The 16,331-nt window shown below is 41.5% G+C and overlaps 1 protein-coding gene across 1 annotated transcript; it reads right to left on the bottom strand.

The window, feature by feature from the left end:
* Nucleotides 1–3,911: 3,911 nt before the first annotated feature.
* CHMP1B (charged multivesicular body protein 1B) lies at nucleotides 3,912–15,845 on the bottom strand. The gene is made up of 8 exons (XM_075572903.1): nucleotides 15,679–15,845; nucleotides 12,882–12,979; nucleotides 11,206–11,352; nucleotides 10,432–10,500; nucleotides 10,221–10,328; nucleotides 7,741–7,784; nucleotides 7,056–7,128; nucleotides 3,912–5,943 (listed from the first exon to the last, which is right to left on the bottom strand). The coding sequence occupies exons 1-8, from the start codon at nucleotides 15,692–15,694 to the stop codon at nucleotides 5,899–5,901; spliced, it is 600 nt and encodes a 199-aa protein (XP_075429018.1). The 5' UTR covers nucleotides 15,695–15,845; the 3' UTR covers nucleotides 3,912–5,898.
* Between the last annotated feature and the right edge of the window lie 486 nt (nucleotides 15,846–16,331).

Genomic DNA, 16,331 nt, shown 5'->3' with positions numbered 1-16,331 from the left:
ATACACACAGTGGTTGACAAATCACCAAAAAATCTACTCGCCAAACAAAAAAAATCTACTCGCCACCTAGTACCAAACGTGTGCTGCTTGGGCCAATAGGAGCTCGCCACAGTGTTAAATCCACTCGCCCGGGGCGAGCAAATGTATAGGTTTGTCGAACACTGTGTGTGTGTATGTATATATATATATATATATGTGTATATATATATATATGTGTATATATATATATATATATGTGTATATATATATATATATGTGTATATATATATATATATGTGTATATATATATATATGTGTGTATATATATATATATGTGTGTATATATATATATATATATATATATATATATATAAAAATATATAAATAAAAGAAATGTTTTTCTAATATATAGGAGAGGGAGTGGCTCAGTTAGTAAAGACACTGACTGGCACTGAGAGTTTGAAGCAGGGGAACCTGGTACAATTCCTGGTGTCAACTCCTTGTGACCTTGGGCAAGTCACTTTATCTCCCTGTGCCTCAGGCACCAAAAACAGATTGTAAGCTCCACAGGGCAGGGACTTGTGCCTGCAAAATGTCTCTGTAACGCGCTACGTAAAACTAGCACCACTATACAAGAACATGCTATTATTATTATTATTATTAAATTACCCGAGGTAGATGTAGCCATACTAACAGTAGGGTTATTTTACGGAGTTTTCACATTGTCTATATATCTGTTCCGCCCGTACGTTTCTATGACACAATATAGTTGTGCTATACTCCACCACAACTGTGTGAGAGGAAAAGTTGCACTTCAACATAAGTAAATATAAGACATCCACGTCATATTTTGGTACAAAAGCATAGAAAAAAAACCAGATGCAGCTTTCAAGCACATTTCTGCAAAAATAAAATAAAAACAACATGTTTTTAGATAGTAGAGCAGGGGAGGGCAACTCCAGTTCAAGGGCAACCAACCGGTCAGGTTTTCAGGATATTCCTGCTTCAGCACAGGTAGCTCAGTCAACGACTGCATCTCCTGTGCTGAAGCAGGGATATCCTTAAAACCTGACCTGTTGGTAGCCTTCGAGGACTGGCGTTGGCCCTCCCCTGTAATAGAAGATACTTCGAAAGACGGGGAAATGTCATTGGCATACAGATCAGTGCTCTAAAAGTATTTACCATGTCCAACGTGAAAAAGCTCGAGACTTTAGAAATAATCAATTATACCAAGTCCTTCTAATTGAATAGTATACATTGGTTAAAGGAAAAATATATATATTTTTGAATTAGTTCTACATGATAGATAATACTTGTATTTAAAAATTGAATGTGATACATGTATTAAATAAAAAACAGAAGAGCCCAATATAGAGACACACACACACACACAGATTTCAAGCAGCGTTCAAAGGGAAGCACATCCAAAGGAATTGCTATTAGGAAAGAGGAGACAGTGCACACTCCATAGCACAAGATCAGTGTGTACAATGTAATATAGATAAGAGTACCAATTACGCTCACAAAAGGTAGTTACAAAATGAGCAATGGGGGATTATAAAAGATTCAGCCAACAACAGCAAGAATGAAGTTAACCCCAGAGCAGAATCCCACCGGCCTTGTGTCTGCAATTGGTGCTTTATTTATATTAAAGTTGTACTCAGATTTAAGGTGTGTATATGTATGTGTATGTGTTTGTCCTTTCAAAGAACACAAAGTAAATATAGAATAAAATTATACACACACATCCCCATTTTGAGGCAATAAGTTAAACGTATTGATGTGCGCCATCAAATTGCCAATTCCGCGTGAAACAATCTGGAACCTGCACAATCCCCATAACGCAAGCCAGGCTTTCTAATCCTCTACGAGTTACTTGCAAATGATAAAAGCCTCCCCGTATATAACCGCACGCATATTTACATTAGAACATGTTACGAAGAAATGATGTAAATTAAAAGCAGATCTTTTCCCACTCGAGTGAAACGGATCGTCTTTACCCTATTCACTTACCTGGATCAGGATCAGAAGCAGAAGTGCAATAATTACGTCCAATGTTTATGTGCCATTTACATTCTTAAAATGAAGCCACAAGTCTTAAAATGTTAATGTCTGCAATTATCCCGATTGCAACAATAAAGGCTTTGCAAGCTCGTAATGTTGGGCGAAAGGTGGCGTTTGTTACAGAAATCGTTCAGACAGTGTTGGATGAAAAATACAGTGTCAGGAAAGGTTTCTCAGTATAACTATTGGGGGTGTCACATAAGATGTGGTAGGCTGTAAAACGAATATAAAAAAAAAAAACCGCAATCAATACATAACTAATAATAATAGCATCATTTTAATCATTCTCCTCCGTGCTGCCAAGTGAAAAAAAAAAAACAGTCACGAGAACCTGTGAAGTGAGTATGTGAACAAAGCGCAAATGAGAATTAAAATTCAGATAGTGCGGACAAAAAAAATATACACTTACTGTGACCGAGTCACTTGTTTTCTCCCAGATTTTACTCAATTAAAGCAATGTTGTTGTTATGCTAGGTCGTTCCATATTCCTTTTTTTGAGGAATCTGGATTGGTCTATATAACATCCATTCCATATAGGCTGTAAAGTTAGCAGTTTGAAGCCCCACCACAGTGTAACAATAAATAAAACACGTAGATTCATCATATGCATTCGTTTAACAGGCTTTTCAAACAAGATTGTCCAACGGTAATTAAAATGTTGCTTTGTTGTATTCTAACTAAGCATATTCAGTCATAGATATCCGGGAAATTAGTCTGAATTACTATATCGTAGGAGCAACAAGATCCATTCAATGAAACCGAGTTTGAAAGTCAGGCAGCCGGGTCGCTTGTTAACTTGCTTGACACAGCATGACAAGTACAGTATGTATATCTTTATTTATATAGCGCCATCTATGTCCATACCGCTTCACAGCAGTAATACACGTGACAAAAACACAATAGTAATAAGCACGAGACATAAAAATAACATTCGGAGAAAGTCCCTGCCCGAAGAGCTTACAATCTAAGAGGTGCATAGGAAAAACGTACAGAAAGAAGGAAGGTGTTCTGGTAAGTGCGTCTGCACGGGATCAAGGTCGATGTATGATGTGTATAGTATCAGCCACTGAGCTACCCATATGCTTCGTTAGAGGTGTGTTTTAAGATGTAGGGTCAGAGGGTGCAAATAGGAAAGGAGTTCATGCCAACTGAAGTGCGGAAGGAAGGCGAGAGAGATATATGAATTGAGTTGGAGGAATAATGAGGCTGGTAGAAAGACACGTGTAGTTTGAAAAGAAATTAGGTCAGAAGAAATATAAAATAGCAGAGGAGGCCTGGCAGGGGCAGGAGTGGTAGTTTAGTGTTGGGAGGTGCGTGATGACTGGCAGTGAAAATTAAGTTAGGATAAGGATAGAGTGTAATTGTGAGTAATTCAATATATGAGTGGAGCCGCTCTAGAGCAGGGGTGCGCAATCTTTTTCCCCTGTGCCCTCTTGCCGGCTATCCCCCCCAATTTCACGCACCCCCCCATTACCTTGGCTCAGGCGTTCTGTCACGTTGCGTCGCCAGAAGCCGTCTGAGCCAAGGTAAGTGAAGTTACAGAGGTTTGACGCTTCCCCAGCATGTAATTGAAATGCCTTCAGGAAGAGTGCGAGGCCTCTGTAAACCCGCACCTCCCCCCCCCCCCCGTTTGCGCACCCCTGCTCGAGTAGAGAGCTGTATCTTCTTAAGTCTGTGATAAAACACTCCTTTCCAGCGCAGATCAAATCCAGGGTCATGCGCAAATAAAATATGAATGTACTCCACAGCACAAGCAGCACAGTATGTATTTGACAACTTCTATAATAAACTCTCTTGCAATTACTTAATTTTAAGCAGGTCTAAAATTATTAAAACATTTTTGAAAACAAATCTGAAAGCGGGTCAAATAAGTGGTGTAACACTTTAATAAATGCTGCACCAAGTTATATACAATATTGTACCAGTTATGCGCACATACTGTAATTTGTGTTTTGTTTTTTTTACAGTAAAATAGGATTTGAAGCTCTAATATAAGTAAAAGATACACAAGTTATACATGGAATCAACAAGTAATCCAAGAAACATTTCTTTTATGTTTTCCTATATTGTCTTATGTAGCCTCTAAATCAGTTTCCGGGCACAGTTATCTACTAGAAAATCCATTGATGGTGTCTCATTGCACCACTGCCCAATGCATGTGTCAGCGTCAGTCCAACCACTGGTGTCAAACAATGGGCACAAAAAAAACCCACAAAACACATCTTTATTAAAGTAACAAATAGTGTCATTACACTCTGGAGAGAAAACAAGATTACAGGGTGTGTAAGTAACATGTAAAAAGCACCGGGCAAGGCAGACCGTTAGCAATTTGTTTAGTGTTCTTTCACATTTTCAGATAGAAATACTTAAGCAGAATAAAGAAACATTTCATATCCAGGCAAAACTCTAAGTAATCAGGTTGCCATACACAGCTTGAACGAACCCCGGAAATGACGGAGTTGGCCAACACTTAATCTGTGAGGGACGAATGCAAACCGAAGCCAAAGCTGCAGTAATAAGACGAAATCATAGCTCCTGACAAACGTTTAGAAATAGTGTTTTACCCCCATGTTGTCCAAGGGCATTATTGAATGTGATCTAGAGACCAGCCACAAACTACAAGGGTCCTTGGACCATATTTAAGGGACGTACATCTAGGAAAACGGAGGTTAAAAAAATTGTTAGATAAAGAAACTCCAAATAGTGATTTTGATTGATTAGGATTTTTGTTTATTGATTGATTAGGATTTTTGTTTAGTCACTAGGAAAGGTGCTGGCATATTGACTGGGAGGTGATAGAAAAAGCATTTATCAGTTTCTTGTATAAAGATTTGATAAAAATTTAATTTTGCTTTAGTTTGGGTTTTTCCACCTTTTCCTACAAAATCTCCACTGTGTTTCTCAGACCCGCGTTCAGTACCGGGGGAACTGGCGTGTCATCGTAAGGTGACCTGCGTTTGTGGTTCACCCCATCATGTCCCAATAATGGACTGGCTCTTTATTAATGGCTACTTCCCTTGTACGTCAATTTCATTCGATTGAGAAACTGCACGACATCCGAATGTGTTCATCATTCCGCCTGCTATCCCCTTTTACACAGGAAAAAAAGAAATAGCCAGGAAACATTGTGTTTTATTCTGTTACTAAAAACAGTTTGTAATCATTCAGGAAACAACTTTTCTTGCCAAAGAATCAAAAAAGCATGGACACAGCCCCGGCCCTGATTTTCATTACTTCGGATACCCACAGCTCACATATTAAAACAGATCCACAACATGATCATTAAAATATTACTGCCGGTCAAAGTGTACAAGATTAGCGGGGTGCTTTTGCATAGAGTTTCAAGTCAGGACAAATTCTTGGTTTAATCACTAAGAGAATTCTAATTGAAGGTGAAAATAATATAAATATCTTTTAAAGAGGTTTTTTAAAGAAGCAAAAACAATGAAGCGTTTCATTTAAAAATAACTTTCTAGCCCCTTTCATTCTAGAAAGTCTTCATAGGATCTGAAAACCTCCCCAGCACAGAAAGGGTTAAATGGATTTAACTCCGGCACTGCTCATTTCTATAACCCGGTCTTGCTTGTCTTGTCGTTTGGTGTATGAAGAATTCCAGTATTCGCATCATATGCTATCCCATTGAAGGCCAAGTGCTTACCTGGGGCTCCCAGAATCCTTTTGGCCATTGGAAGTTAAAGTCTGAAGTGTGAAAAGGAGGCCAGGAAATAAGCATCTGTGCAGAAATTATTTGTGTGTAGAGACAAACAGAAAAACAAATCCACGTATGTACCACGTATATACACTAGAGAAACGCAGGGAACGCACATACGGACAGAACGGATCCTTCTTTGTCTGCTACACTTGATCGCGTAGACGTGCAAGTCTTTGAGACAGCTCATCCTGCAAGATACACAGGATGGTTTAGTTCATTTTAACCAGTTAGACTAGGATTCAGCATAATTAATTCATGACCTGTACTTGTAATAGGGCACATGGCTGTAATTGCAGTAGGGAAAATGTTGAAGTCACTCCCCATACTACCATTTAGACAATGCCTGATCGAAGTCCGGGTACCACTTATTCTTATTTATAAAAGCGCCTCATGGATTTAGAGCAGCAGCCTCCACATTCCCCCGCTTGTATTTTCTTAAATAGATGGGATGCAGGGGGTCCCCAGAACCTCGTTTATTTCAGCTCCGGGGGACCACGCGGTCCCTGAAATCAATACCCAGAAAGCTAGCACCGGTACATCCTGACTGTCCAAGTCCCCTGCGTCCCACGAGCCAGGAGGAAGCTGCAACGGATGACGATTCAAACGCCATTTTGTTTCCCCTGGAGGGGGCGAGCTAGTGCTAGATTTACAGGAATGCCTTCCGTGGCGGCTTTTGCATCGACTACACCGGACTTGGCAGAGGCAGAGGGAATCCCCCTTCTACGGTGAACAAGGCCGGAGAGGAGTTTCCTTCTGCGGTGGCAGCTACAGCGCCTATACCATACTCGGCAGAGGTCTGAGACTGATTAATAAAGAGGTCTGCATCGATCCCACGGAGCCTGCGGGAGGAGAGCTGACCCCGGCTGAGCACAGAGTGGTAACATGTCCATAACATGTATTGCCTGATATTGATTTTATTGATGTACGTGCGATACTTACCTGTTTTTTAAATACAATATTGTTTATGCACTGCACAATGAGGTTTTTTTTCTGTATTTACAGGAATGCACCTCGGTAAGCGGGGAGTCTCCAGAATGGAAATGAACGTGGCTCAGATCTGGAGACTCCCGGCTTCTCTTCCATCTAAAGAAATTACTTAAGGAAGAGAGAGTTTGGTCGCAATTTCAGCTTTTGCTCATCAACACCTGCAATCCCAATAACAATGGTGCACGTATTTCCATTAGGAAATAAGTAAAAAGCCCATCACGATGTTTCTCTTACAAAAGGTAAACCAATTGCCGACAGAAATGCCATGAAATGACCAAGCACAGAGCTGAGAAAGTAATTAATCAGTCCTTACCTGTTCTGTGGAGGCAACACTGGTACCAACGGAGCCAGTCTGACCTTGAGGCAATTCCATGTTCAGGTCAAGACTGTAATTACAGATACAATTTAATATTCGACCCACGGCTGTAGAAGCAATACTGCATATTACTTGAATGAACACTAGCAAAGATGAAATACATTAAAATGTAGGATATGTTCATCAACAACAATTGACCCAACACAAGCAGAATCTGATCTTAGACTAATGAGTCGCTTTAAAGTCAAGGTTTTTACATTACAGTTTAATAAAAACAAGCACTTCATATAAGGGCAGGAAAAATAATACAATGTAGGGATAATGCTTGAAAATATATCCACAGCGTTTGTTTACCATGAAAAAGGTAAAAACACATATACATATATTTATCAGCTACTTTTAACATGTCACTGTCCTTAAGTAAGATATACTGGAGTAAAAGCACTCATCAATACAACAGCTGATGTTTTTATGTTACAGCTGATGAATGGATGCTCAGAAATCTTACACAGAACTCACAGATGCCAGGAATCATGCAGTTAATATGGCTCTTTAATGAATGAGAATGGTTTCAAGTGTACAGTAATACGATTGCAATGTGGGTGTATACAGAAAAGGGGAGGTGGGCAGGTTTTAATTATGTCCCTAGTTATGGTATTTGCAGTGAGAAAGATTCACTTACCCGGCTTCATCTGCCATTTCTTGTAACAGACTATCCACTTGATTCTTAAATAAAAAATAATAATGAAGCAACATCAGCATAAAACCCATCAATATACAGACTGTAGACACAAATACATGCATATACATACTCACCAATATACAGCCCATCCATACCCACCCACCAATATACAGCCCATCCATACCCACCCACCAATATACAGCCCATCCATACCCACCCACCAATATACAGCCCATCCATACCCACCCACCAATATACAGCCCATACATACATGCATGCATGCATATACAGTCATACCCATCAATATACAGAGTGCAGCTGCAGGAATGGTCTGAATGACAAGACTGTATATACAAATACTATAGTATATATTTATTGCAGCTTGAATAGTATTGTGATACTTTGTGTACAAAAACGAATTGCTAAAGTAATAATAAATTTGCTTTCACACTTCCAGTCCCGCCAACAAATCGTATTCTTATTAACCATTACTGTATATAGCAGGGGTAGTGAACTCCAGTCCCAAGGGCCACCAGCGGGTCAGCATTTCAGGATATACCTGCTTCAGCACAGTCTTCGACTGAGCCACCTGTGCTGAAGCACGAATATCCTGAAAACCTGACCCGTTGGTGGCCGTTGAGGACTGGAGTTGCCCACCCCTGGTATACACAGTATGCAGCCTCTGTTTAAACATATTGTGTGCTTCTGCCATTGGATGAATGCAGACACTTCCTGAATGTGTAACACTATTTGCATTTTTAGGACAGCGCTGCTTTCTATTGGCCAGCGTAGGGCTGTGGATTGAAACCACCATCTTGTTTCCCCTGCAGGAGACGGTACCAATGCTATCTTTAGTATGTCTGTCTGTCTGTGTGTGTGTATCTTGGGAACCAGAGATCCAATGAACACTGTTCAGCTCCGAGGACCTCCTGCTTCCCGCATCCATGTAAAGCTGAACTGCTCCCCTACCCTATCACAGTGACAATTATACACCGCAGACCCCTTCCACTCTGCAGGAGTAACAATATCCAGCCTGAAACACAGTGCACTGGCAGCGAAGGTTAATGGCCCCAGCATTTCCCCTCTAAACAAACTTCGTTTGAGACTGTAAAATGTAAAAGTATTAGGTAGTAATATCAGGTGTATGGTCCCAAAGCAGGGGAAGTGGTGCACAGCCGCGGAAGGATGGGCCTTAGCACATCAAAAATTTGATTAAAAACAATTAAATGGGTGACATCAGATGTATTGGCAAAAAGTACACTTTTTGCCAATACATCTGATCCCTGGTGTCACCCATTCAATAAATAGTTTTTAATCAAATTTTTGATGTGCTAAGCTCCATCCTTCCACGGCTGTGCACCACTTCCCCTGCTTTGGGACCATACACCTGATATCTACTTGCTGGTAGCACGCCATGGAGTCCAGAAGCTGTATCATTCAACTGGTCAGACCAGCTTCACAGGCTTAATCTGTCCATACTATCCTTTATCCCCACTTCTGGTAAACTCTGTTTCCATTAAATCAGATTTGCAACACCGAAATACGCTATATATAAATTTACCAGATCTAAGTGGATCTATGTGGATACAACGTATTACTGCAAATATACCACCAAGTATCACGTTGACTTGACTCTTTACCATTGACTTTGTTTCTGTACATATCCCTTAAAAGGTCCAATGACCAGTGCGACAGAGTATCTTTGTTTTACTTTCCCTTAGGTATTAATATCATTACCCCCCTCAAGTCACCGCTGAGCTTATGCAAGTAAAAGGGTGCGGAATATTAAGTATTTGAATCAATCTGGTGCTTTAGGGGTTAATGTAGCTACAGTTGATTTTTAAAATACAATATAATAGATTTATGACAGGTCAAGACTTTTCCTGGTCTGTGCTATTCTATAAAAAGTGCTTCATTGGGAAGGGAGGGGGGTGGGGGAGAGAAGGTATCACGGATGGCCCACTAAAAGTGAAGTGTGTGTCATTTACATATATATTAACCAATTCTTTAATAAGTGATGCTTTGGGACTGTGAATGAACTGTTGCATGCTCTGGAGAGAGTTTTTACATTTTCGGACACATTTTGCTACAACAGGATGTGTTAAGTGCATAGTTTTTTCTTTAATAAACAGGGACCCGAAACCCTGGCAGATATATATTAATTACATATTTTGCATAATTCTTTGGTCGTGGAAGCTTATCGATATGATTGCAATTAAGTATTAACTCACTGGAGGTACCTTGCGGAGGAGAAAGGCGAGTTGGCTAGAGTAGCCGTGTGTATTAACCCTGGTTGCATATCTAAGTCACGTGCTGTTTGTGAAAGATGCTATATGGGGACGGATTGAGGGGAGATTTTTCTTCTGAGGGACCTTTGCGAAAGTGAAAAGTGAGCCAGCTTGCGAGCTGTGTATTAACCCTTTCTCTGTATGCAGGTCACGTGCTCACAGGTGTGCTATATGTGGCACACACACACTTACTTGTGGGGTGGTTAGTGTTGTCGTGTTACTCATAGAGTCTTCCATCTGCTGGGTCTGAACATCGAGCGTTTCAAACTGGTGCTCGAACTTATCCATTAAGGCCGAGATCTTAAAAAGTAACCAAAAGAAGGAATAAAATGATAGCACAAAAAGCAACAATTACAGCAAAGGCAGCAAGCAAAAAAAGTGTAGTGGTTCAAATATTACTTGCCTTCTCAAGGTTCATACTCTTTAACGTGGCATCCATGGATTTTACTACTCCCGCCATGGATTTTGTCACCTAAAGAAAACATAATAGTAAGACAAGCAGGTGAAGGCCCATATAGAGAGAGATCATTCTCGTGATATAAGGCAAGCCCACTTTTTTCTTCTTATTGCTCTCAAACCACGGATATCAGTAGTCAAAATATGAAGGCACTAGAGGCAACTAACTTTATTTGTATTATTTACAACCCCAAACTACCACTGTGTGCACATAAACTCATCTATTCCAAGCATACATATTTAATCAGAGCTTTCAAAAATATGAGCAAAATATATTTCCCCCCCGATGTTTAATTAATACAAACATTTGTGTTTTCTATGCATTTTGTTTTCCCTCCATTTCAAATGTACGGTTTACATCAGACCATTAAATATATATACATTCAAAGTCACAAGAAAAACACGGAACCACATCTAGAAGAAGAAAAAAAAGAAGTTGTTTCTGAACACAAACGGGTAAATTAGAATCTTGCAGTTAATATGAAGACAAGGGGTCACATTTTCTAAGGGGCCATAATGGGTTTTATGGCTTAAACCCCCCCCCCCTCCCGTTACCGTTACCAGAAATGGCCCTAAAACCAGGGGAGTCCCTTCTAGGGCCAAAAATTGCATCTACTCTTCGTTCACAAGAAAAATGTAGGCGGCAGCTTCCATATTTAAAATCTCAGACAAGAATTTTATATGGTTTATTAAACTTTCAAATGGAAACAAATGAATGTACCTTGCCCATGGTCACTGCAGTTTGAACTCTCGCTGCGACCGCGTCCACCCTGGCACTCATCCGTAAGAAATTAATCCCTTGATTTTTCTGCCGGATGGCGTTCTCTGCGTGTATTCTCGCTATCTCCATGTTGCCCTTCTGAACGGCCTAGAACAAACCATAAAAACAAGAAACACTCCTGATGAAATCAATGCCAGAAAGTAATAAATACTGTGAAATATCAAACGCACACTACAATAAATAGGGTTTTATTCATTTATTTTTGTTTTTTTAATAACTGGTAGTGTGCTCTCTTTAAACTTAGGTATTTTATCTTAAAGAAATCCATGCCGTTTGTTTCATTTCTGTATGTATTTTTGGGGATTATTATTACAGTACATATTATGCATAGAGGGAACCGCAAAGTTCCAGAGATATTTGTCTGTAATAAGGGATCTGTGGGACAAGTAAACATGGTCACCAGATTTTCCCCTGATGGCGTCAGTCTTTAAGACGGACCAGCGGCACAATTACTACCAAATTTCGGACCAGGAAGTTGCCATGAGGCCATCCTTGTAAAGGGTACATTTAAACCCCAAAACATTAAGAATTTGTAATAAGAATATTTTTTCACCTTTCAACTGAATTTAGAATGTATAATCATATTGTTTCTATTCTTCATCATTGTAATTGATAAGGTTTTCTATAAATAACTTCTCATGGAAACCCCTTCATAAAATGAATTATAAAAATAATTATGGTGTGTTTTCAATTGAAAGCAAAACTGCTGGATAGTTGTCTGGAGCAATGTTCGATAGAAACCCTTCCTTACAATCCCGAGAAAAGATTTTGCCAGGAAAGAGGTTGCAGGATCTCTCCAGCACTTAAAGGGCTAAAATTTCATAAAAACACCTTGATTTTTCATCTTTGTTTTACTATTCGTACTGTTTTTTTCAGATGGTAAAGCAGAAAATTAAAACAAAATGCTGCTTTTAAAATGAACATTTTTTTGTTTAAATATATGTAAATAAGTCAACGTTACATACGGATGTAACCAACGTGATTTCAACCGGTGACACGCGACAGCGGGAGAAGTGGCAATTGCCTTGAATGAGACGTGCAAGAAGTGGGCGGTGTTACCACGCAAGAGCACGCCAGGGGTTGCAGAAACTCACGCTAAATCTGGAGCACAGATATAATTTAAATAACCATTAAAATGCTACAATGCCTGCGGTGACAATGGGGAAGTGGAGTGTTCTTAAACTTTAGCATTTTGTGGACCAAATTGCAGTTATTAGCCATTGGCAAGACCACCAAACATGGGTCAAGTCTTAGAAGCCCAGAAGTCTATGTGAGTTGAACACATATGTTGGTACCTTGCCCCCTTAGCCTGTCCTGCTCTTTAGATCACACTGAGCTCCATTTTAACCTCCCAGACAGCAAGAGGAGATCTCTTGAAGTAGAAAATAAACATGGCTATATCAGTGTGGAGTGCCGCTTTAAACTGCTTCTTACTGCACAGAAATGCGGGTTACTCAGAGCCCAGCTGGAGCATTCCCAGTAGATTTTATAAAAGAAAGCTGGGAAAAGAGTACATAGGTTTGTTTTTAGGGCCTTATTCTAGATCTGCTTAAGAGACCGTTCGTTCAGAGAAGAAAAAAAAATATCTTCCAATAAAGTATATATAATCAGCTTACCTTTTTAATTTTCGACTTCTCTGTTTTTTCGTCTTTCTCGCATTTTTTGGCATTTCGATTAAGCTCTTTAGCGGCAAACTTCAAGTTAAACAGGTGCTCTGAATGGTGTGTTAAGGCAATACATTGGAAAAAAGGTCTGTAATTGATCATATGCAATGTGTTTTGGGGTGTGCAGTGGCATGTTTAAAAATCCGCCACCTATAGCCACTTACCTTTGTGCCGCCTCCTGACGCACTGCGGCGTCAAATGACGCTACGATGTCACATGGCATCGCATTGCCATGGCAACATGATGCTATGTGTAGGGCAGAACGAACGAAAAAGGTAAGAATTTTATAGAGGCCAACGCTCTCCTCAGCAATCAGTATACGGGGGGGGGGGGGGAGAAACATTTTTTTGCCACCCAGGCCTATCGGGCCTAATGGGAAAACCACCACTGGGAAGAGAGACGTAACCTCGTGGTGGGGGCCCCCCCTCTCTATCGACAAACCCCTTATCTCATCAAAAAGGCGACATCATGGGCTCAGGATCCTATGGATTATTATTATTACCAGATAGATTACGAAGCCACGACGCGGGATATCGCCATCACTAAGCCGCGACGCATCACACCCCAGGCAGTAAACCTTGGATAGGGGGTAAAATAACCTCACATCTGAGCTTAGTGAATCAGCCCCTTAAACATAGAAATCAGTGAGAGTGAGAGAGAGTGAGTGAGTGAGAGACACATAAACGTCAGAAATTGCAAAGATTCAACAATCGGAAAAACCTGTGCAACTTTATATTATACACGAGAGATCATATAAAAAAGGTCTTCTGTACAATTCACTGCTAAGAACTAGGCCTTGAAACGTAGATTAATTAATTGACTTTTATGAGTTTAGAGCCATATAAACCAATAAAAATAAAAAAAACTCACTGATATCTTACGGACAGAAAACAAGCACACAGTTTCAACAAATGGTAGAGCTAGCAATGTAAAAGGGAGCACAGAGGATCACTTAACCCTGTTTGTATCTGTTCCTAATCCCTTGCCAAATACACCCAAGAGAAGCACTACTATTATTGGAACATCAACAACCTCTAGGATGACTCTGCGCTGTTTGTGTGTGCAGGGACTATTTATAGGAAAGATGAAAATAAATGACCAGCATGCCAATAGGAATGGCTTCTCAAACAGTTACAGTTGTGTAAATGCAGATATGTTGTATCACATGATTTCTTAGCCGTCCTGTGACTCAGGTATTTCCTGATAAACCTGGTTTCTATACTTCCGTCCTCCCTTACAGGTATGGTGGTGACGTCCCTGTCACATGCTCAGTGAGCTTCATATTGCATGATGCTGCCGATGGGTGTAGCAAAGATTCGATTTAACTCTTATAGATATTTTATTTTTCTTCCTCAGACCAGAAGAAAAAACAACAAAACAATTATCCTTCTCACATCTGAGACTTGCTATCCCATGTGACAGTCAGCTGATGAATAAAGTGTATAGTTCGTTAACCTATAGCATTCCTAGTTTCAAACAATAAACCATTAGATTACCAATGTATTTATGTACCAGCCAGCGCCTTCAGATCCAACCCATTGCACACCCACCTTTTCTGGATTCCCACACCATCTCTCCCAAGAAAAAAGTAGTCACGTGACACACCGAGGTTTTCCATGGCCGATTTCCAACAGATGCCACCAGCATAGCCCAGTAGGACTCAAGGAGAAGGTCAGGGATAATTACGATTCTAAAGTGGGTGAATCAGATTTTAATCCCAAAGTAAACTCCTTATAACCGTGGGAAAGTTACTTTATCTCCCCCTGCCTCAGGCACCAACATTAGATTGTAAGCTCTATGGGACTCAGTGCCTGCAAACATTCTATGTTCGTACAGCACATACTGCCAGATTTAAAAAAAATAAATTAATTATATCTATATAGATATATATCTATATAAATCGGCGTCTCCCGTCATACTCCTGTGAAAATGGCTGTCCGGCATCAAAAGACGCCATGTTGCCATGGCATCGGGACGCTACGTGACGTCACGTTATCATGGCAACGCAGCATCATTTGACGCCTCGCAGCCATTTTCACAGGAGTTGCAGGGGAGTCACTCACATGTTGGAGGGGAGAAGCAGGAGAATGCTGGGAGACACCGCACGCAAGACTCGCCAGCGGGCAAAATACACTCACCTGTCGAGAGATACAGATATATCTAAATAAAATCTAACAGTACATCAAGTATAATGCATCCTCCTGTCCCACAAAACAACCTAATCCCGAATACAGTCACAAAGCGCAAAACACAGGTCCAACATCCCCACTTTGGGATCACAACGAAGCCGTCCTGGTAACAGAGCGCGAGACAGCGGCCATCTCCTCGCCAGACAGAGCAGCGCAGACACTGCCGTAGACGGGGGCCATCTCCTCATCGGACAGAGCAGACACTGCCGTAGACGCATGTAAACCATGGGGGGGTCATCTCCTCCTGACCTTGGACAAGTCACTAGAACACTGTGCCTAGGGCCACCACGAAAATAGATTGTAAGCTCTACAGGCCAGAGGCTCGTTGTGCCTGAACAAATGTCTGTACAGCCATGTGTACACTGCAATGTGTACTGCACATACAAGAAAACATTACAAGCACAATTTCTCCCTGATAAAAGTGACCTTTCCCCCCCAACACCAGGGGAGAGGAGCCTCAGCGTAGCCCCGCCAAGAAGTGCCCGCTTTAGCCCCTTGTTTGCCGCTTTCTCCCTGATAAACGCTCCCCTCCCAGGCAGATATCCCACCGCGGAGGATACTCTCCATGCCGGACATGACTCCCCGGTGCTGCCCGCGCTCTCTCGGTGCTTATTCTCTCCCCTCCCCCGGGTTCGGTGGCTCTGCAACTTCCGTGTTTGCCGCTGTGTTATTTGGTGCTCTCCACTTCCGGCTGGGAGGCGACGTCGACGTCACCGTCACGCGCTGCCGCCTGCCCTCCTGCGTCAGGACGCGGTGGCGCAAGTGTTTCGCTGGTGGGGCGGGGCCATGAAGAGGAACGTGGGCGTGACTATAATGATGATGACGTTATCCTACTGGGCGGGGCCGTAAACATAGCGGGTCACGTGGGTGTGATCTTATTAACCCTCGAGGTGCTGGAGGGATTTGAGACTTTTTTTTCCCTCCACACCTTTTGGGATGCCACGCGGCAGCTGTAGGCAGGGTTCCACGCAGCAACCGTATACAGGATACTACCACGCGGCAAACGTATGCAGGGTAATACGCGTCAGCCGTACACAGGTTACCACGCTGCAGCTGTACACTGAATGAGCCGTAGGCAGGATGCCACGCGGCAGTCGTACGCAGGCTTCCACATGGCAGCCATTACGCAGGGTACCACGCGGCAGTCGTACGCAGGCTTCCACATGGCAGCCATTACGCAGGGTACCACGCGGCAGTCGTACGCAGGCTTCCA

The sequence above is a fragment of the Ascaphus truei genome, chromosome 16 (genome assembly GCF_040206685.1).
Source record: "Ascaphus truei isolate aAscTru1 chromosome 16, aAscTru1.hap1, whole genome shotgun sequence".
Taxonomy (NCBI): Eukaryota; Metazoa; Chordata; class Amphibia; order Anura; family Ascaphidae; genus Ascaphus; species Ascaphus truei.
The sequence above is the reverse complement of the archived record's forward strand: the minus strand, read 5'-3'. Positions and strand labels throughout refer to the sequence as shown.